The sequence below is a fragment of the Hypanus sabinus genome, chromosome 8 (genome assembly GCF_030144855.1).
Source record: "Hypanus sabinus isolate sHypSab1 chromosome 8, sHypSab1.hap1, whole genome shotgun sequence".
NCBI lineage: Eukaryota > Metazoa > Chordata > Chondrichthyes > Myliobatiformes > Dasyatidae > Hypanus > Hypanus sabinus.
Genome location: NC_082713.1, coordinates 54499847 through 54523352, shown reverse-complemented (window position 1 = coordinate 54523352; position 23506 = coordinate 54499847). Strand labels below are relative to the sequence as shown.

General features: G+C 39.8%; 1 protein-coding gene across 5 annotated transcripts in view; it reads right to left on the bottom strand.

Annotated features, from left to right (window-relative positions):
* LOC132398153 (ecto-NOX disulfide-thiol exchanger 2-like) overlaps positions 1-23506 on the bottom strand; it is a 295748-nt gene that overhangs the window by 194420 nt on the left and 77822 nt on the right. For all 5 annotated transcript variants that reach the window (XM_059977202.1, XM_059977201.1, XM_059977200.1 and 2 more), the window contains one exon: positions 6360-6458. In XM_059977202.1, the coding sequence (XP_059833185.1) occupies positions 6360-6402 (43 nt within the window). In that variant the 5' untranslated portion in view covers positions 6403-6458. The remainder of the gene's footprint in view (positions 1-6359; positions 6459-23506) is intronic.

Below are 23506 nucleotides of genomic sequence, written 5' to 3'. Positions count from 1 at the left end.
ATGACATTCCACTTTCAGTCATCCTGACAAATAAAAATTCCATCCAGAAGTTTAATTAAAGTATAATTCATAAAGATTCTTCACAGTGCAGAAACTAGAGAGCAATCACAAAGTTGAAATACTTTTATTTATTACACATTATAGGAGTATGTACAAAAATATATTAATCAAAAATCCTCATTAACCTTAAAGTAACAAGTGACATATAATATTAATTATTATAATTGTAATTATGTTGCAGGAATAGAGTACTGGATTTAAGGAATAAAAATGGTTTATCAAACACAAAGAACGAAATACGTACTCTGCAAAATCTAATAAATATTATGATCAAAAATGCAAAATTCTAGCTCAAACACAAAAACATTGATCAGCTCAGAAGGCTTAAAACGAAAAGAAATCGTTAATAAACAAATCATCAACCTCATTGCATCTAAATGCAAAACAGAATTCTTCAGCAAAACATTCTGTTGGAATAGTCAGCAAAAGGGAAAAATGTATAATGAGACATGTATCTGAGGCATAAACTACAGAACTTACCTGCATACTGCACAATGAACATTCCCAACCACTTCTTAATGAGTAGAATGTGCGTTCTCTTCCATAGACTGAGGAAAGAGCAGTAAAGCTCTGCTTTTATCCTCCTGAAAATCTGAGCATATAAGCAACTGAGCTAACTGCAAGCAGAGCCAAAGAGATCTTACTAATACCACCACACAAAAGGGAGGCAATGGAAATTACAGGAACCTCCAGGGCACGGCTAGAATTGGCTCTTCTGATCCAGTGCTGCATGTGTCACCATCTGTCTTGAGTGAGTGACAGTTAAGAGCTGACAGACTCGGAAAGGGAAGGGCAGGGGCAGGTGGGAAAGCAATTAGCACTATGCTCATCTGTGAATTCATAGGGGATTTCATACATCGATGCCTTGAGAAGCAGTCTGCAGGCAGCAAATCAGGAGCTTATGATTTGCATGCCTGCAAAGAGCTCCTCCAGACGCAACACGGCTTGCTGAGCTGCTATCAAAACTAGAGGGTGGTAAAGCAAAACAACTTGGAAAGGCAGGCTGTACTGTATAGCTTGAAGGATGACTGATACCAGCCAAAAAGCTCAAAACAATTTTAACATTACATCAAAGCAAAGTAAATTAGGTCATGAAAGAAAAATTGCATTGAAATTAGCAGAAATCCAGTATCACAAAAGGTGACATTTTTTTTCTGAATAGAAAACAGTAATCATTTAATCAATATACCTAGAATTCTAAGATACTGAATAATATCTAAATGAACCCTTAATGAAGTTTTTTATTTTGAAATGCCTTATAACATTAACAATGCCTTTTTGAGAGATATGAGGATTATTTCAATCCTGTAGCTGTGAAATTGATCCAAAAGAATAATATTGTAAAGAAAGTGAAATAATTTTGAAACAGGAATACGGAAGACAATTCTAGCAGTGAGTGAAGATGTTACAATGACTCAGCAATCACAAGAAATTAATTTCATCCTACTCTTAAGACTCCTCAACTGTTTTGAAATATTCACCAAAAGCTATTCCAAAGGTACTGCAAATATCACGTAAACTTAAACTGCCTACACAGTTAAACTTTGCCTCTTGTCAACATGGATTTGGAATGTGTAATATTTTTTGAGAGTAAAAATGAACTATTGATTTAATTAATCTTAAACAAAGCACTTGCTAACTAATTTAAAGAGAAGCTGGCAGCTACTTTGGGGAATTCAGCTCACCTGGCTAGACAAAGTATGTGAAAACCACTCCAAAGAAAGACTGTTATGAAAAATGACAATGTGCAGTGATGTGGCTTTATTGAAATTCTTGTACAAAGGTGGTGAATAAACAAGGTTCTTGGCCAGAATCTTTTAAAAGTGTTGCCAAGGTTTGGAAAACCACCCATTTGCAATTTAATTTTCAGCAGATCAGATTCTACTAGAGCTCAACACTATTGTGCTAAAGTAGAACATCGAAATGTAATTACATATTATACTTTTGAGCTGGAAATAAGACAAATGAAGTGGTCTTTTCATAGATTTACAAGCCCTGCAAGCATAACTATTTTAATCATATCACTCTGAAATTACTTGATTTACAGCCAGTTTTTTGAAGCACTAGGGAATAAGTAACCACTGACTACGGACGTGCTGAGCATTAGCATGAAGATGCATGCTATTAGGCAATCCAATGTACTGATACTGGAATGTACAGCAATACATCAATTACACTGTAACCACCTCGCTCCATTTTTTTAATCTGCTATAACAAGGCAGGACTACTAGACTAAAGCCACTACCCATAGTAAAAATAATGAGTTTAAAAGTCACAACATACGCTTCGCTTTCTGAATCTACATGGTTAGTGCATCTTTGCCTTTCTTTGATGCATGGAGCCAATGAGATGAAAGACAACAGTCCAGTGACTAGTGACAAAAATGTATTATCTTATCAAAACAAGCATTTTGTTTTTTGAATAACAAGTTCTATCTATGTACAGAACCTGAAGCAATGTTAAATTACTGACGCCACAGTTCTGAACCAAGCCAATAACTACAGCATACCTCCACATCAGTTTTATATCTAACTAACAATGCCTAATATCTTGCTTGATCCAAAGATGAATAGGAATAGAAAGGCATGTTCACTGAGCTTGTGCTATCACTAGGCACTAAGGTCCATCATTCTAATTTCATTTCCTCAACCAGTGTACTCCACATGCATCATTTTCATTTGATTCAATTTTCAGAGATGCAGAAGAGCAGCTGACAAGATTTCCTTTATTTTTCCTTTTTCCACCAATATAACATAATATTAGAAAAGGAGCAGAAGGAAGAAATAAATCCAACTTCCACTTCACACTTTTATTTTGACCTGCGGTTACTCCATAAATTACAAAGTCTATACTACACAATTTGGTGCCACAACGCTAACCTCTCATACATCATCATGCTCCAAATACAGTAAAACTTCTACTCCAAAACCAAAATCGGATTTAAGTAGCATGGGAGAGTAGTCTCATTTTACGTATATCATTTAGAAATCACACTGAAATGTTACAGTGGTCTCAGAAAGTCAGGTAACATCTATGGAAATGAATCAACAGTCAACAGTTCAGGCGAGAGCCTTCATCAGGACCAGAAAGGAAGGAAGAGGATGCCAGAATAAGGTGGTGGGAAGTGCGGAAGGAGTACATGCGAGAAGGTGATAAGTGAAGTCTAAGTGTGTGGTGGAGTGGGGGAAAGAAGAAAGAAACTGGGAGGTGACAGATGGAAAAGGCAGAGGGCTGGAGAAGAAGGAATCTGATAGAGGAGGAGAGTGGACCATGGGAGAAAGGACACCAAGCACAGATGATAGACAGGCGTCAAGAGCCAAAAGGTCAGAGTGGGAAATTAAAGGAGAGCGAAGGGGAGGGGAGAAATACAGGAAGTTGGAGAAAACCAATGTTCATACCATCAGGTTGGAGGCTACCTAGGTGAAATATGAAGTGTTGCTCCTCCAACCTGAGAGTGGCATCTTCATGGCAAAAGAGAAGGGCATGGACCAACATGTCAGAATGGGAATGGAGAGAAGAATTAAAATGGTTGGCCACCAGGAAATTTTACTTTCGCGAATAGAAGGAGGTGCTCAACAAAACAATCCCCCAATCTACATTGTGCCCAACCAGCATAGCGGAGGTCACATCAGGACGACTGGATACAGTAGACAACTCCAAAAGATTAGCGCATGAAGTGTTACCTCACCGAGGGGGGCCCTGAATGGAGATGAAAGAGGAGCTGAAAACTTGTGCCATTTGCAGGGGTAAATGCCAGGAAGAAGATTAGGGAGATTAGTGGGAGGGATGAATGGACAATGGAATTACAGAGAGAGCAATCCTTGAAGAAAGCAGAGAGTGGGGTGGGAGGGAGGTAAAGATGTTTGGTGGTCGTGTCCCACTGAAAATGGCAGAAGCTGTGGAAAATAATGTGTTGGATATGGAGGCTCATGAGGTGGTAGGTGAAGACAAGAGGAACTCTATCCATGTTCAGATGGCTGGAAGATAGGGTGAGGGTGGATGTCCAGGAAATGGAAGAGAGGCGGGTGAGGACAGCTTCAATGGTGGAAGAAATGAAACCCTGCTTTGAAGAGGAGGACATCTCTGATGTCTTGGAAAGGAAAGCATCATCTTGGGAACTTATGCAACAGAGACGAAGGAACTGAGAAATGGTATGGCATTTTTACAGGAGGTAAGATGGGGAAGAGGTACAGTCAAGATAGCAATAGGAATCAGTGAGTTTATAAAAGCTATCAGTTGTCAGTTTGTCTCCAGAGATGGAGACAGTGAGATCGAGAAAGGGGAAAGAGGTGTCAGAATTGGAATGTGAATTTGTGGACAGGCTGGAAGTTGGAGGCAAAGTTGATGAAATCAATAAGCTCAGCATGGTTGTATGAAGCAACACTATTGCAGTCATCAATGTAGTTTAGAAAGAGCTGGGGAGCATTACCAGAGAAGGCTTGGAACATGGACTGTTCCACATAGCCATAGAAAAGGCAGGAATAACTGAGGTTCCTGTGGATGCCTATGGCTACAGCTTGAATTTGGAGCAAGTGAAAGGTACTGAAAGAGAAATTGTTGCCCAGCTCTATCAGAAAAAGGATGGTGGTGTTGGAGAAGGGGATCTAGTCAGGTTCCTTGTCAAGAAAGAAGCAGAAAGCTTTAAAACTCTCTTGATTCATTTCCAGACCTGCTGAGTTCCTCCAGCATTTTGTATATGTTGCTCTGGATTTCCAGCATATTGCAGAATCTCTTGTGTTTAAGAGCTGGTCTCATACTATTTTTTGCTTCCAGATCACTTTTCACATTACACAGACCACATATCATTCATAAACAGTAAATAGCACAGGCAGGTGTAACTCATTACCAAACAAAATACCATCCCTTTTAAATATAGTATTTTAATTAATTGGCTGAATGATACATACCAAAACTATCATGATTTTCTTAGTTTGACTGAACACAGTGTTTGTAAACTTGCAAAAATACAGCTTTTTTTCCAGGAATTTGCAGGCATGTGTAAAATGAAGTTCAGCCAGTGGTTTCCTACATGGAACAGTCTCACATGAAGGAAAGTGATCCCGTTATTTTCAAGTGCTGCAGAAATTTCCACTCAATGGCTATCTCCAACAAGAACAATCTAATTGTTATTGCATTGTTATTTTACTTAAAAGGGATGGGTTAATAAAGCACTTCATGATTGCAAAAATTAAACAGCTGAAGAAACACAGTAAGCTGAGCAGCATTTGCAGAGGGAAAGGAACTGTCGACATCTAGGGTCCCAACTGCTGTGCTTCTAGCCATTGTTTTTTTTTCTGCTGTCTGTTGTGACTTTGTTTATCTCTCTCCCTTCTTAATTTAGAAAGCAGTCACAGATACAACCATATGGAATTTTCCATTCCCCTCATCATCCATTCTTATGTCATTTCTCATAAAGTCTTCAAATTCAGTGCCATTATAGGTCAGAACAATACAGAGGACCAATAATCCTCTTGCCCTTCTTTGCACCTTTAATAATTTCTTTTGCCTTGCACCATCACCATTCTTGTCAAATAATCACTCTACTTCTGCCTCATCAATGACCTTTGCTCTTCTTAGCATTTCATTTAATCTTTTCTAGATTAAAATTTACTTATAGTTCCATCTTTGTCAGTGTTGTGACAAAGGTCAATTACCTCAAACATTAGTTGTTTTTAATCTCTTCACAATTGTTGGAAAATTCTAATTTTTTTAAATTTGCTTTTATTTCAGTTACTACCATGCAGGTTGTTTTGCTAACATGCAATATATTTACAACAAATGAGCACTGTACAAAAATTATATTTGTGCATGAGCAGATCAATGTTAAAACTTGATCTTAGAACATATGACTTGTTCATAATGCAAGAAAGAATAATGGGAAGAAGATTATGAACAAAATTTTCAATAAATGTATGAGGATATTATGAAAAGCATTTTAGAAGGATTCTATTCCACACTCTGGTCTCTCACTTCTTCTCACTTGCTTATCACCTCCACCTGGGTCCCCTCCTCCTTCCCTTTCCCCTACTCTCTGGATCTGCTGGGTCCACTCTCCTCTATCAGATCTCTTAATCTCCAACCCCATTACCTTTCCAACTCATCTGGCTTCACCCATCACCTTCTAGCTTGCCTCCTTCCCATCTCCCCCCACCTTTTTATTCTGGCATCTTCCCCCTTCCTTTTCAGTCCTGAAGAAGTGTCTCAGCCTGAAACATCGAATGATTATTCATTTCCACAGATGTCGCCTGACCTGCTGAGCTCCTCCAGCATTTTGTGCGTTATTTTAAAAGGATATTTACCAGATATTTGGTGACATCTAGAGTGAAAATTAAACCGCTCCATAAAATATTAATGCTGTCCAAATCGTTTCTTCTTTAGGCCTTACATCAAGGAATTTTCTGTCGTTTGAAAAAGGAAAAGAAACCAATTAATAAATGTTAATAGTTTAAAGCTTTTCAAAATATGCTCATGGGATGTGGGATGGCTGTCGAGGTTAACATTTATTGACCAACCCAACTGAACTTGGAAAGGTGATGGTGGTTGCCTTTTAGTATCCCTGCAGTCATGCTGGTGAGAGCCCAACAGTATAGGTGGTTCCAGAGCTTCAGGTTATTGTCATTGTATTAATGAAGTCAAGATGGTGTGCAAGGTGGAACTATCATCTACTAACATCTTGGAAGAAGACGACATTGGTATTGGACCAGAAAAGCATAAGGTATAGGAGCAGAATTAGGCCATTTGGCCCACCTAGTCTGCTCTGCCACTTCATCATTGCTGATCTATTTCCCTCTCTGTCCCAATCTCCTGCCTTCCCCTATAACCTTTCATGCCCTGATTAATCAAGAACCCATCAACCTCTGCCATAAATATACCCAAAGACTTGGCCTCCACAGCTGTTTGTGGCAACAAATTCCACACATTCACCATTCTCCGGCTAAAGAAATTCCTCATCTCCATTCTAAATGGACGTCTCTCTATTCTGAGGCTATGTCCTCTGATCTTAGGCTCCCCCACCGACATGAAACATCCTCTCTACATCCACTCTATCAGAGCCTTTCAACATTCAAAATGTTTCAATGGGATCCTCCCAAATCCTTCTGAATCTGAGTGAGTATAAGCCCAGAGCCAACCGGTCCTCACATGAAAGAGTTACCAATTGCAGAGTTATTCTCGTGAGCCTCCTCTGAACTCTGTCGAATATCAGCACATCCCTTCTCACATAAGGGGCCCAAAACTGCTCATAGTACTCCAAGTGAGGCCTTCCAAGCGGCTAATGTAGCCTCAGCATTACATCCTTGCTTTTATATCCCAGTCTTCTCAAAATGAATGCTTACATTGCATTTGCCCTTCTCACCAATGACTCAAACTGCAAATTAACCTTCAGGGAATCCTGCACGAGGACTCCTAAACCCCTTTGCACCTCAGATTTTTGAATTTTCTCTCCATTTAGAAAATAGTCTATGCTTTTATTTCTTCTACCAAAATGCATGACCACGCACTTCTTGATACTGTATTCCATCTGCCACTTCTTTGCCCATTCTCCTAATCTGCCTAAGCCCTTCTGCAGTCTCCGTTTCCTCAACATTACCTATCCCTCCACCTATCTTCATACCATCGACAAACTTGGCCATAGAGCCTTCAATTCCATCATCCAAATCATTGACATGTGACATAAAAAAAGCAGCCCCAACACAGACTCCTGTGGAACATCACTAATCACCAGAGACAACCAGAAAAAGGCTCTCTTTATTCCCATTCTTTGCTTCCTGCCATTCAGCCAATGCTCTCTCCAAGTCAGTATCTTTCCTGTAATACCATGGGCTTTTAACTTGTTGAGCAGGCTCATGTGTGGCACCTTCTAAAAAGGCCTTCTGAAAATCCAAGTACACAACACAACATTCTATGTTTCTCCTTTGTCTATCCTGCTTGTTATTTTTTCAAACAATTCCAACAGATTTGTCAGGCTAGATTTTCCCTCAAGGAAACCATGCTGACTTTGGCCTATTTTACCAAGTGCCTCCAAGTACCCTGAAGCCACATCCTCAACAATGAACTCCCAACATTTTCCCAATTCTGCCTCTCTCTCTTCTTGAAGAGTAGAGTGACATTTGCAATTTTCCAGTCCTCCGGAACCATGGCAGGATCTATTGATTCTTGAAGGATCATTACTAATGCCTTCACATATTCTTCAGCCATTTCTTTCAGAACTATGGGGTGCAGTCCATCTGGTCCAGGTGATTTATCTATGTTTAGACCTTTCAATTTCCTAAGCACCTTCTCCCTAGTAATGGCAAACTGGCCCTCGACACTCTTGAATTTCCAGCTTACTGCTGGCGCAATCCACAGTGAAGATTGATGCAACATTTTATTCATTTCATCTGCCATGTCCTTGTCCCCCATAATTTCATCTCCAGCATAATCTTCCAGCAGTCCAATATCTACTCTTGCCTCTCTTTTGCACTTTATGTATCTGTAGAAACATATGGTATCCTCTATAATATTATTGGCTAGCTTACTTTCATATTCCATTTTTTCCTACTTTTTAAACTTTTTTTTTGGAACCTTCAGTTGGTTTTTAAAAGCTTCCCAATCTTCTAACTTCCCTCTAATTTTTGCTTTATCATATGCCCTTTCTTTGGCTTACATCTTGGCTATGACTTTCCTTGTCAGCCACAGTTGTGTCATCCCACCTTTAGAATACTACTTCTTTGGGATGTATCTATCCTACTTCTTCCGAATTACTCCCAAAAATTCCAGCTATTGCTGTTCTGCTGTCATCCCTGCTAGTGTCCCCTTCCAATTAACTTTGGCCAACTCCTCCCTAATGCCTCTGTAATTCCCTTTACTCTTCTGTAATACTGATACATCTATACCAACTATAGGGTAAATTCTGTCATAATTATGTTCACTTGTCACTGAGGTTTCCTTTACCTTAAGCTCTGTAATCAATTCAGGTTAAATGCACAACACCCAATCCAGAACAGCTGATTCCCGGTGGGTTCAACCATAGGCTGCTCTAAAAAGCCACCTTGTATCTCCCTCTTGATATCCAGCACCAACCTGATTTTCCCAATGTATCTGCATACTGGAAACCCCCCCCCCCCAACCCATGACTATCATAACATTGCCTTTTTGACATGCCTTTTCAATCTCCAGTTGTAAGTTTTAGCCCACATCCTGGCCACTGTTCTGAGGCCAGTATATAACTCCCATCAGGGTCTTTTTACCCTTGCAGTTTCTTCTCTACCCACAAGGATTCTACAACTTTGTCACCTCTTTCTGAGGATTTGATTTCATTTTTTTTTTAAACCCCCAACAGAGCCACCCAACCCCTGCCTAACTGTCTGTTAAGATCCCAACTATGTTCTTTCAGCTATGACTCAGTGATACCCACAACATCATACCTGTCTATCTCTAACTCTGCCAGAAGTTCATCTACCTTTTGCCCTCTTTTTACATTACAACTCATCCCACTGAATACAATGATACCCTATCAGCAGCCTTTCCTTGCTAGCAGTCTCACTGCACACTGCCTCTGTTTGTAAACCAACTGCCCCATCATTGCGGTTCCCATCACCCTGTCAAATAAGTTTAAACCCCCTCCCAAACAGTTCTCGCAAAACTGCCAGAAAAATACTGGACTCTCTCGGGTTCAGGTATAACCCATTGCTTTTGTACAGATTGCACCTTCCCCAGCAGAGATCCCAATGATCTAGAACACCAGGTCCCCAGCCATGCATTTTTCTGTCAAGTTCCCCTATTCTTACCCTCACTCACATGTGGTACAAGCAGCAATCCAGAGATTACTACTTTAGCAGTACTGCTTCTTAGCTTTCTACCTAGCTCCCTAAAATCTCTCTTCAGGACCTCTTCACCTTTCCTGCCTATGTCATTGATGCCAATATGTGCCAAGATTTATGGCTGCTCACCCTTCCCTTTTAAGAGTGCCGTGGACCTGAACCGAAACATCCCTGACTCTGGCATCTGAGAGGCAACATACCAACCTGGTGTCTCTATCACTTCCACAGAATCTTGTCTCTATTCTCCTAACTATGGAATCTCTTATCACTACATCCTCCTCACCTCTCTTCTATTCTGCACCACAGCGCCAGACTCAGTGCCTGAGACATGGTCACTGCAGCTCCTCCCCCAACAGTATCCAAAACAGTATACTTATTATTGAGGGGAATGGCCTCTGTATTGGCTGCCCATTTTCCCTCCTCCTCCTGACAGTTACCTGCTTCCTGCAATCTAGTCTTAACTACCTCCCTGTAGCTCCTATTGTCACTTCTTCAGTCTCCCGTATGAGCCGTACGTCGTCGAGCTGCAGCTCCAGTTCCTTAAAACATTCTCTAAGGAGCCACAGTTCGGTGAACCTAGTGCAGATGTGGCTATGTGGGAGACTATAAGTTTCCCAGAATTCCCACATATCACACAAAGAAGATAACACTGGCATTTTTACTGCTCTAACTATGCCCTAACAGATGAAGGGAGGAAATTAATGTTCAAGACGGTGCCTATCAAGCAAGCTTCACAATTCAAGATGCTGCTGAGATTTTTGAGTGTTGGAGCATCTGGTGACCCTGATATCTCTGTCTCGGAAGCTGACATCAGAACATCTTCAAAGAGGATGAACCCTCAGAAGGCGTCAGGTCCTGATCGTGTACCTGGTAAGGCCCTGAAAACCTTAAGACCATAAGACGCAGGAGCAGATATAGGCCATTCAGACGATTGAGTCTGCTTCGTCATTTCATCACGGCTGATCCCACTCCATCCCATACCTTTTGATGCCTTGACCAACCAGGAAGTGATCAACTTCTGCCTTAAATACACCCATGGACATGACCTCCACTGCAGTCTGTGGCAAAATATTTCACAGAGAGAATTCACTACTCTCTGGTTAGAAAAACTACTCCTTACTTCTATTCTAAAAGGTCACCCCTCAATTTTGAGGCTGTACACTCTAGTTTTGGATACCCCCACCAGTGGAAACAACTTCTCCACATCCACCTTTCAACATTCTATAGATTTCAGTAAGATCCCTACGCACTTTTCTAAACTCCAGTGAGTACAGGCCCAAAGCTGCCAAATGCTCCCCATATGTTAACCCTTTCATTTCCAGAATCATTCTCGTGAACCTCCTGTGGACTCTCTCCGATGGCAATACATTCCTTCTAAGATGAGGGACCCAAAACTGTTGACAATACTCCAAGTGCAGCCTGACTAATGTCTTATAAAGCTTCTGCATTATCTCCTTGCTTTTTATATTCTGTCTCCTTGAAATAAATGCCAACATTGCATTTGCCTTCTCTGCAACAGATTCAATCTATGAATTAACCCTCTGGCAGTCTTGCACGAAGACTCCTAAGTCCCTCTGCATCTCTGGTGATTGAATTTTCTCCCCATGTAGCTAATAGTCTGCACTGTTGTTTCTTTTACCAAAATGCACTATCATACATTTCCTAACACTGTATTTTACCTGCCACTTTTTTACCCATTCTTCCAATTTATCAAAGACCTGGTGCAATCGCATTGCTTCCTCAGCACTACCTACTCCGCCACCTATTTTCGTATCATCCGCAAACTTAGCTACAACATCATCAGTTCCATTATCAAAATCATTGACAAACAATGTGAAAAGTAGCGGTCCCAATACTGACCCCTGAGCAACCCCACTAGTTACCAGCAGCCAATCAGAAAATGCCCTCTTTATTCTGGTGGGATTGTTCAATCTTTCACTTCTGTATTTGGAGGTTCTCACCTGCTTCAAAAGGGTGACAATCATACCAGTGCCCAAGAAGAGCATGGTCTATCACCCAATGGCACTCACGTCTACTGTACTGAAGTGCTTCAAGACGTTGAGTGGTATTGCAACAACATTCAAGAACAATGTTCTTGCATTGAACATCACTAAGACAGAAGGGGATGTTGAGGGAACACACAGCAATCCTCACCAAGGATCAGCAGAGAAAAAGGTGAGCAGTTTTTAAGTTCCTGTGTGTCAACATCTCTGAAGATCTATCCTGGGACCAACAGAGGTAGCATGACAGCGGCTATATTTCATTAGGAGTTGAGGAGTATTAGTATGTCTGCAAAGACACTCACAAATTTCCACAGAAGTACTGCGGAGAGTATTCTAACTGGTTGCATTACTGTCTGGTATGGAGGGCCCACTGCACAGCATTAGGAAAAGCTTCAGAAGGATGTAAACTCAGCCAGCTCCATCATGGGCACTAGTCTTCCCAGCATTGAGGACACCTTCAAAAGGTTGCATCCATCATTAAGAAACCCTATACTGTATGACTCAATTAAATACAGTGGAAAAAGTTAACTAAATAAGCAGCAAAAAATAACAAAAGTACTGAACTAGTACCAACTACATGTCAGGATATTAATTAACAACAACAATACCATGAGCAAATGGCAGAAACTGTCAACCAAATGAAAATCACAAACAAGTTCACTGATTAAAGAAGCTGCTGTTGTAATAATGCCAATTCATTACAACTGTATTTTGCAAATTCCAATTTTCCCTTGTACATTTAATGGCTTTCCAATACAGCAACACTATTAAATGGCCCTTTGCACAAGATCAAAAATGTGTTTATTTCATGGGTTTTATTTTTAAAACTTCCATTAAGACATCATCAAGCTGGCTTTTCATTTTATTTTTTTTTGTTTCTGACAGAGGTGAGAACAGCACTGAACAATAATACAAAACAATAAAAATCAAAATTAGCAGTCCTACAATTTCCAGTATTTCCAAATGTCTGTATTATTTACTGATTATTTTGCCTCATGACTTTAGCAGTTAACTTAGCATCTTGTAATAAATACAAGAGATCCTGCAGAAGCTGGAAGTCCAGAGCAACAGTCACAAAATGTGGTCAGGCAGCCACGATGAAGAGTATAAACAGTCAACATTTTGGGTTAAGACTGTTCATCAGGACTAGAAAGGAAAAGAAAGGAAAGGAAAGGGGAAAGAGCCAGAATAAGTGGGGTTGGTGGGAAGAGGAAGGGGTATAAGCTGGCAAGTGATAGGTAAAACGAGGAAAGGAGGAAGGTGGGGAAGAAGGGGATGAAATAAGGAGCTGGAAGGTGATAGAAGAGGTAAAGTGCTGAAGAAGAGGAATCTGATAGGAAAGGAGAGTTGACCATGGAGGACAAAAGAGGAGGGGCACTAGAAGGAGGTCAAGGGCAGGTGTGGAGAAGAAAAGGGAAAGAAGAACCAGAAGAGATGGGGAAAAGAGAGAAGGGAGACGGTGGAGAAATTACTGGAAGTTAGAAAAATTGTTATTCTATGAAGAGAGAATGCAATTAGGAAGACTGCACAGCAGCAGCTATAATTCATTAGGATTCTGAGGAGATTTGGTATGCCACCAAAGACTCTCGCAAATTTCTACAGATGTAGCGTGGAATGCATTTTAACTGGTTGCATCATATGGACAGGGCACTGCACAGGATCGGAAACACTGCAGAGGGTTACTGTTATGTTTGTGGTACTGGGAAACTGGGTGGCTGTGAATGACATGCATGAGAAACAGATTACATTCAGTATATAACACAAAGGGAAGCTTGACAGCAACCATAAGATTCAAAATATACATGAATACATAATACATCCCTCCCCTATTACAGTACTTTAAAGGTTTCTTCCCCTTCTCATACATGGAACAACTGCTGATCCTCTTCATCAAGCACCTCCACTCTATCCCCCAAAGGGGAACTTCCTGGTGGCCAAACATTTTAATTCCCATTCTCATTCCGACATGTCGGTCCATAACCTCCTTTTGTGCCAAGATGAGGCCACCCTCAGGATGGATGGCCAACACCTTACATTCTATCCGGGTAGCCTCAAACCTGTTGGCATGATTATTGATTTCTGCCTCTAATTTAAAAAAAACCATCCCCCATCCTCTTCTTCTATTACCCACTCTAGCCTCTTACCTCTTCTCACCCGCCTGTCACCTCCCCTGGGTCCCTTTCTCCTATGGTCCACTCTCCTTTCATATCAGTTTCCTTCTTTTTCAGCTTTCACCTTCTAGCTATCCTCTTCACACTCCTCCAGCCTTTTTATTCTGGTATCTTCCCCCTTTCTTTTCAGTCCTGAAAAAGGGTCTTGGCCCGAAACATTAACTATTTTTTCATTTCCATAGATGCTGCCTGACCTGCTGAGTTCCTCCAGCATTTTGTGTGTGTTGTTTTGAATTTCGAGCATCTGCAGATTTTCTTGTGTTTGTGATTAGCTGCTTAACTATTAATATTCAATGGCATGATCACCAAATTCAACTAACAACAAAAAATATTTTCTCAACTAGGGAATGGGTTGACTGCCTCTGTTCCCAGACATAACCCTGGGGTTTATTCTGCCCTATGTGTTCAGTGTTGTTCACTGAGCTGGAGATTCAAACTGTCTGGAGCCAGCTCCATTACGGGCATTAGCCTCCCCATCATTGAGGACATCTTCAAAAGGTGATGCCTCAATAAAACAGGATCCATCATTATAGACTCCTCTATCACCCAAGACATGTTCTCTTAATACTACCATCAGAGAAGTGATACAGGAGCCTGAAGACACACACTCAAAATCTTATGAACAGCTGCTTACCCTCCTCCACCAGATTTCTGAACAGGCAATGAACCAACCCATGAACACTACCTCAATATTTTTTCCTCTCTTTTAACACTACATACTTAATATATATATGTATTTGCAAAATTATATATTATATATGTTTTATCATAAATTATAGTATTTTCTGTTGCACTGTATTGCTGCTGCAAAACAACAAATTTCACATCATACGTCAGAGATACTAAACATGACTGATTCTGTGGTGCTGTAGGGACAGGTGTAGTATTTATCATATTTGCAGGTGTAAATGCCAGGAGGGAGATCAGTGGGAAGGGATGAGTGAAAAAGGGAGTCACACAGACAGTGATCCCTGCAGAAGGCAGAGATTGGAGCAGTAGGTGGGGATGAAGAGGGAAAGATGTGTTTAATGGTATGATTCTGTTGAATAAGAAGAAAGTTATGGAGAACTAGGTGCGGAATGCAGAGACTCACGGGGATGACAGAAAAGGCCAAGGGGAACACTATCACTGTTATGGCAATGAGATGAGGGCAGGTGTCCAGAGGAGATGTGGATGAGGGCAGCTTCGATGGTAGAGAAAGGTTTTTTTTGAATAAAGAGGACATCTCAGATGTTTTGGGATGGAAAGCTTCATCATAAGAACAGGTGCAATGGGGACAGAGGAACTGAGAAAAGGGAATAGCATTTTTACAACCAACAGGTATCAAGATAGATGTGAGAGTCAGTAGGTTAATAAAAAATATCAGCAGACAAGCTGTGTCCAGAAATGGAGACAAGGATTGAGAAAGGGGAGAGAGGTGTCCAAGATAGATTCAGGTAAATTTGAGGGTGAGTTGGAAGCTGGAGGAAAATTTTATGAAATGAATGAGCTCAGTATGAGTACAGGAAGCAGCACCAATGCAATCATCAATGTCGTGCAGAAAGTGCACAAGCATCATGTGTACTTCTGTGACTGAATGTCAAACCTCACAGTCATGACCTCACCAATATCTCCAACATCCAGTTCTAAATATCGCTGATTATATCTCTGCTATTAAGCCTTTGTCTATCCATGATTTTTAGCCTCAAGATAAGTTCCCTGAACTCCTAATTGCCTGTTGTTTTCACTCACCACAATAACTGAGCTTATTAAAGCTCCACAACTTCTAATCTACACTGGCCAATCTTGTTACCCATTACTCTCAGGCTCATTAACCTTCACTTGGGTGCAAGGTCTATCCAAATTCACAATCTTAAATTCAAATCTGTTCATCAGCTAATTCTCAAGCAATGTGTAATGAATGTAACCTCATCCTCCTGTACAAGTCTATACTCTTCTCGGTTTCTAGCCTTGAAGGTCTTACGATCATCTTTAATCATAACGAAGTCCTGGCCTCAAAAAGAAATTTCCTCCAAAAACTGTCTAGGGAGAAATGCTCAAATAAAACCACTGATCTTTTGACTACCAATTTTAATTATCTTTGTGACACATCACACTTAGTGCAATGACACTACCCCAATGCACGTTGGAACATTTCATCATATTAACGCTGTTATATAAATGCAGATTTACATTAGAATTGAGATAGCTATAGTATTTGAAGAAAAAATCTTATTAACAATCAGGGAGGTCAAATATCCAGTTTGAAAGCTCCTGGAATATAGCAGGATATAACAGCATGGTGTTCTAGAATGTTCAAGAATAATATTGTATTAGTGTTCAAAATCATCTTTTCATTTTTGGCAAATCCATAGACAGATTCTGTAGATGCTAGAAATCTTAAGGCAACACAAATAAAATACTGCAGGAAGTCAGCCAGTCAGGCAGCATTTATGGAGTGGAATAAATAATTAATGTTTCAGGCTGAGACCCTTCATTAGGACTGGAGAAGAAAGGGGCAGAAAAAAGGTGGAGGGAGCAGAAGGAATACAAGCTGGCAGGTGATACTTGAGACCCAACATAGATCGGGGAATGTTTTCATCGAGCACCTTTGCACCATTCACAACAAAAGACAGGATCTCCTGGTGGCCACCCACTTCAATTTGACTTCCCATTCCCATCTGTCTGTCCATACCCTCCTCTACTCCTACAATGAGGCCACACTTAGGTTGGAGAAGCAACACTTCATATCCCATCTGGGTAGCCTCAAACTTGAGGCATAACCTTTCAGTAACTTAACCCCTCTCTCTTTCCATTCCCTATTCTGGTTCCATTATCACCCCTCCTCACCTGCTGTCACCTTCCTCTGATGCCCCACCTCCTTCCCTTTCTTCCACCTCCTTCCCTTTCTTCCATAATCCAATGTTCCTTCCTATCAGATTCCTTCTTCCTCAACCCTTTATTTCTTCCTGCTATCACCCTATCAATTCCCAGCTTCTTACTTCAATGCCCTTCCCCCACCCATTCCTGTTCCCCCTTCACCTAGTTTCATTTATCACTTGCAAGTCCTGATGAAGGGTCTTAGCCCAAAATACTGACTATATATTCCCCTTCACAGATACTGCCTGACCTGGTGAGGTCCATTTTTGCTCCTATTGTAAAGTCATTGAAACAGCCTCACAAATATTAAGACTTTTTAAGCATAAACTTTCCTAATCTTACCTTAAATCTATTTGCTCCATTTATTTGAAGACAAATTAATCTGCTCAGTTTTACTGCATTCCTTCTTAAGGAATATATGTCAGTAGGGTGCATCATTTAGTACAGCTCCAGGGACTCAGAGGTAATCATTGGGTGTTGTCTTTGTTAAGACTGCACATGCTCTCTGTGCCTACATGAATGTCTTTCAGGTGATCATTTCCTCACATCCCAAAGACATGCTGGTTGGTAAGTTAGCTGCATTCACTTAAGTCAAAGGTAAAAACAATCAAAGGACAGAAGATAAACACGTGCAGGAGATCAAGTTGGCGAAGAAATAATGAAAAGGGAAAAGGATTTCTATGACGGCCCCCCACCCAGATGTTTGCATGAACCTAATAGATTCTACAGATGCTCAAATTCCAGAGCAACAAACACAAAATGCTGGAGGAACTCAGCAGGTCAAGCAGCATCCATGGAGTTAATGTTTTGAGCCAAGACCTGATAAAGGTCCAGTCTTTGTACTTGTTGCATGAACCTGATGCGCTAATAACCTCCTTGTGTGCACAAATAAAGTCAACATAATACAAATAGAAAATGCTGAATAAATATATTGGAAGCCTAATATTTGTGCACAAACACTGAATGAGTTATGTATCTTGATTGTATTAACAAATTCAGAAGCTCATGAAAAAGGTGTTCAACTGCTTTTATTTCTCTAATTGATTATGTTGTAATAAAAATACTATATTACTTCTGTTCTTCCAACCACATTCCACATACCCTAAAATTTTGAAAAGATTGATCACCTATTAGGTAAAATATCAATTCAATGCCTTAGCTGTATTATACATATGTTCAAGTTGAGAAAGACAATTTCTTGCATGACTTTTTTCACTGAAGTGACTTGGTTGATATCATGATCATTTAAACTTTTAATTTGCTTATGTAAGAGTAATTGTTAACATTTTAAACATGGTGATTATAGATATTAAGCCCTGACAACTTAACTATAACAATCAGAAAAGTTGAGCTGTTGGCTCATCCTTTGAAGTGGAAGGAAATCTTCATAACTCAAGGCCAGAGAATTACCCAAAACAGGAGATACAATGCAAAAGGGTAAAGTGACAAAAGAGGTTTTTGATTAGACTGTTTTGCATTTGGTGATAATTAAAAGAAATCTGTTCTGCATACATAAATGCATGGAACAAATTAAGAATCATTTTTATACGGGTGATCCGTGATGTACAAGCAAGCAGAAAAATGCAATCCAGGTTTATTTTTGCTTTATTTGGTCCAACTGTTGAAAACGTTACAGTGCTACCTGAATAATAAAACAATAAAAAGCATTACCACAGCTTCATTACCAATTAGTATTCCCCCTAGCAGCTGAAGTCAAAATGACCATGTCAAGGTATAATTAACACCTTACTGACCTTTCATAGAAATATCATATTAGGGAATTAAGAGCATACAGTTACAATTCAATTCACATTTTAAAATAAAATATCACTTAATTTATTTTTATATCAATTTGCTCCCAATTTAGCATGCAGAATTAGTTACACAGCATATGTTTAACAAGATTTTCGATCTGGATAAGGAAAAACCTGGAGCTACTATGGCCACACCCTACAGAGAATTCCATTTAGTAGTTCCTTTTAGTAATTCTGTCATATTAGAATTTACGAAAGGAAAGGTTCCATTAAATAAGCTTTGTAAACTTAACTTGAACCAAATTAGGTCAATAAATCAGACAGCCAAGTGCGTGGTTCAGAGATGGGCCTGGACAAAATGATTTCAATTCAAGGGCCCTTGTTACAATACAAAGGAAAGAAGCAACTATCCTATTGGATGGTTTCTTTTGATTTGGACTGGGATCAGCATTTTAACTAATCTATTATATGTGCTGATAAAGGTTTAAACTAAATAGTGGAGGAGAGGGTTATGGTGAAGAAAACAAAGTTAAAGACAAAAAGACAAGGCTACAAGTAATGATAACCTGATTTGATCAGAAGTAGATAAAGCATTCAACAAGAAAAATATACTTCCAATTGTCAGAGCACTGAAAAATGGTTAAAAGTATCTCTAATGCACCTTGTGCAATTACACAGAATTCATAATGAGACCAAAGTAAATTAATGGAAGTTAGAAATATGGGTACAGTCGAATAGCCATTACACACAACCTGCTTGCAAAGTGACTAAGGTGAGGAATCAGACATAGACAAAGTGATAAGGAAGGAGGTTGAGCCCTTATCATAATGACAAAATGTAGTAAAGAAAAAACATCATAGTTCAGAAAATCGAGATTATTTATCTAACCAACAAGAATTGTTTACAGACACATTAACATAAAGTAGGTATCAACAACACACACAAAATGCTGGAGAAACTCAGCAGGCCAGGCAGTACTAGGAAAATAGTATAATCGACATTTCGGGCCAAAACTCTTTGGCAGGACTGGAGAAAAAAAGCTGAGAAAGAGGCACAAGGCGATAAATGTAACCTGGAGGGGGAGGGGATGAAGTAAAGAGCTGGGAAATAAATTGGTGAAAGAGACAGAAGGCCACGGAAGAAAGAAAAAAGGGGAAGAGCACCAGTGGGAAGTGATAGGCGGGCAAAGAGATCAGGTGAGAGAGGGAAAAGGGGATGAGAAATGGTGAAGGGGAGGGGGTGGGGAGCATTACCGGAAGTTCGAGAAATCGATGTTCGTGCCATCAGGTTGGAGGTTAACCAAACAGAATATAAGGTGTTGCTCCTCCAACCTAAGCGTGGCCTCCTCACGACAGTAGAGACCATGAATAGACATATCAGAATGGGAATGGGCAGTGGAATTAAACTGGGTGAGAGGTCCTGCTTTTTTAGGCAGACAGAGCGTAGATGCTCGGTGAAGCGATCTCGCAATTTGCATCGGGTCTCACCAATATAAAGGAGGCCACACCGGGAGGATCAAACACAGTATATGATCCCAACCGTGGGTGTGGGTGTGTCCATGAGTGTGTGTCCCCATGTTTGGAAGTGAAAATGAAACTTCAAGCACTTCTTCACCAAGTTAGGAACAACAAAGGATTTGAAGGTATCAACAATTATCTTGAATGTTACGATAAAAATCAATATTTGTAAGATGCAATATTGAAAGCGCTGTATGAAGGAAGTCCATTAGCTGCGCTGATTTTGTTCATTTACAGTCAATCAAAAGAACACAGCAATGTACGCAGGATGAATTCCTCATTGATAACTATTGGGAACTAATACACAGTTTTATAGTACTGTAATAGTATTGGTCTAATTTGTTCTAAATTTCATTTAAATACATAAACTGTTCCTTAATTCCTTTTGTTATACTTTTTTAACGATTTCCATGAAACTTCACCTATTTAAGACAGCCGCTTAATTGGGCCAAAATATACTGGTCCGGATTATGTACTGATCCCAATTAACCAGAATCCACTGTATATGTTTTGAATATCCAAACAGGTATTGATATGCACAGATGAATACGATCAATGTTGAGCTACAGCATTGTAAATAAACAAACACACTGGAAGCTTCTTTGAGTGTGTGTGAGATCAGATATAAAGAGTTGAATTTCCTGTCCACCTTTCCTACAGTCAAACATTGAAGTAGTAGTACGATGATGCAATTGAATTGAGGACATTTTAAAAACTACAAATAGCAGTTGATGGAAAGAGGAGCAAGATAATCAGAAAGCTGAAGGTTTGTCTTGATCACCACATCCGAAAGAAATGGTGCAGTTAGAAATCTCAGCACTTTGGAGAAAAATGGAGCACTAAGGTGCAAGGTAGTGGACCAAGAGCTGAGAAGTGGTATCAACCCAGATAACTTTACAAACATGATGAAATATCTCCTGAAAAATTCATGAATTTAGCAGGTAGGTGGGGGAAATATGAAAAATTACATTGTATAGTTTTATAAAACAAGATAATCAGACACTCAACAGAATAATTGGTAAATTACTGTCACATGTACAGAATCACAGTAAAAAAACTGTTTTGTCTTCATTCCATGCAGATCATTTCAAAACAGAAGTACATCAAGGTAGGATAAAATGAACAGAAATAACAAAATGCAGAGCATAGGGTTACAGCTACATGGTACACAATAAGATGCAAGGGCTATGACATGGTCGACTGAGAGTCAAGAATTCATCTTTATTGTACAAGAATTCTGTTCAATAGTCTGGTAACAACAGAGTAAAAGCTGCCCTTAAGCCTGGTGGTGAGAATTTTCAAGCATTTGTATCTTTTTCCCAATGGAAGGGAGGAGAAGATAGAATGTCCAAGATGGGAGGGGTCTTTGATTATTTTGGCTGCATTCATGAAGCAGTGGAAAGTGTAGGCAGAGTAATAGTCATGTATCAGTAGTCAAGGCAGTTTGGCTCTCATTCCTTCATGTTGTTCACTGCCACAAATTTTCCCTCCTTATTTTTCACCTTCGTGTTCCCAGTTTTTTTTCCCTTCTGTTTATTTCACCTTCCATGCAAAAGTTGGCATTGAATTAACATTCTAACTTCCCTTTTTGGTCTCTGCTTGCCTCAGTGAGGATCCTACAGATCGGTTTAACATGCACAGTTCTTTATCCTGTTCACAAATGTCCATATCCCTGTAAAGTGCACTGCACAGGAATGGCAGTTATAAAAAGTGAAAATAAAAGTTGCAATAGCCAATATCAGAAAAGACTGAAGAAAGCTGGTACCATTAGTTTGCCAATGACTGCAAAATTTAGGCCAATAAATTACTGACGAAGTGACGTACTGTGAAATCACAGGCATTACATAACTTCAAGTCTGTACTTTTGGATTATTTTGATTTGCCTGGAACCTTCTTGAGATTTGCATCAATAGATGCAAACTACAACCGTCTGAACCAGATTGAGTCCTTAGATCTGCTCCCCAGAGAAGCTAGAGTGGTAGGCCCAACCCTTGATCTCATCATATCAGCAGGACAAAAATGCTGCAAAACTTGCAGAGACAACATCCACTGGAGAGAGGAATGAACATTTCAGGAGAACCTTCAATGACCAATGCTGAATATTAATATAAAGTGAAAATTAAGCTCCAAGATTTTAAAAAAATTCTTCATTCTGCATACAACTGGGAAGAATTTGAGTGTTCAACAGGGGCCCAGGGAATTTTCCAAAAGTTGAAAAATGACCCGTGTTCCCATAACATAATCTACCTGGACCCCTCTGCCAAGTGTTAAGTTCTAAATTTTAATTAAGCCTGAAAATTCGGGAAGCTGTCAAGAGTCTCTCCACACAGCAGCTTGGCAGCTTTGTGCGTGCTATCAACTGGAACTCACTGAAGTCAGCAAGCTTCAAAAAGAAGTTAAAGAGGTGCCCCAGAGCAGCTTTTCAGCCAGGTAGCCACATAGGAAGTATTCAACCATACATCTGGCTGACTATTGCCTCGGATCCTCAAACCATTTGAAATGAGGCTCTTTGGTCTTCTAAATTAAAGTTAGATAGAGCAGAAATTGTCATTTGGGACTCTGCAAGCATCTGCACATTAGAACTGGAGACATGTTAAGTCTCAAGTTTATTAAGGGTGAATAAGGAACAAATCACTTTCTGATCTAAATTCTTCAGGGCTACTAAATTCAAATTAGACATTAAATGCTATACCACTGAACAAATGAAGGTTCCACTTCGTTAACTCTAAAAATCAAATCTGATGCCAGGCATCTGCTCATATATTAAATAAAATTAAATACCAACAGAGCTCATTTTCCAGTAACACCAACATCTCTCTTTAAAAGAGAAAACAAGTACATACCAAACAACCACTAAAACTTAAATCCACAGGATACAAATATGATTTAGAACTTAGATATAATTAATGGGAAAAGGCATTTTTGGCCAATCCAAATCAGTCGATGTTTCATAATGCCATCAACAAAAATAGAGGTAATGAAGAGATTTTTCAGTACAGGTTTCCCCTGCTAGCTGAAGGTAGTGTTCCTATGAAACAGTTCATAAGCCGGGCTGTCGTAAAGTGAATAAGCAATTACCATTTATTAATATGGGAAAAATTTGTGAGTGTTCCAAGACCCTAAAAATAACCTACAAAATCATGCCAAATAACACATAAAACCTAAAATAACAGTAACATATAGTGAAAGCAGGAATGTTGTGATAAATACACAGCCTATATATAGAAATAATCTTCTGCAATCACTGCAGCACTGCTTAGCGTAGCGAAAATCTCACTAGGTAGCGCTACTAGCGTAGTGGAAGCAGTCTCAGCGGAAATAGTCTCATCAGAAGCAGTCTCT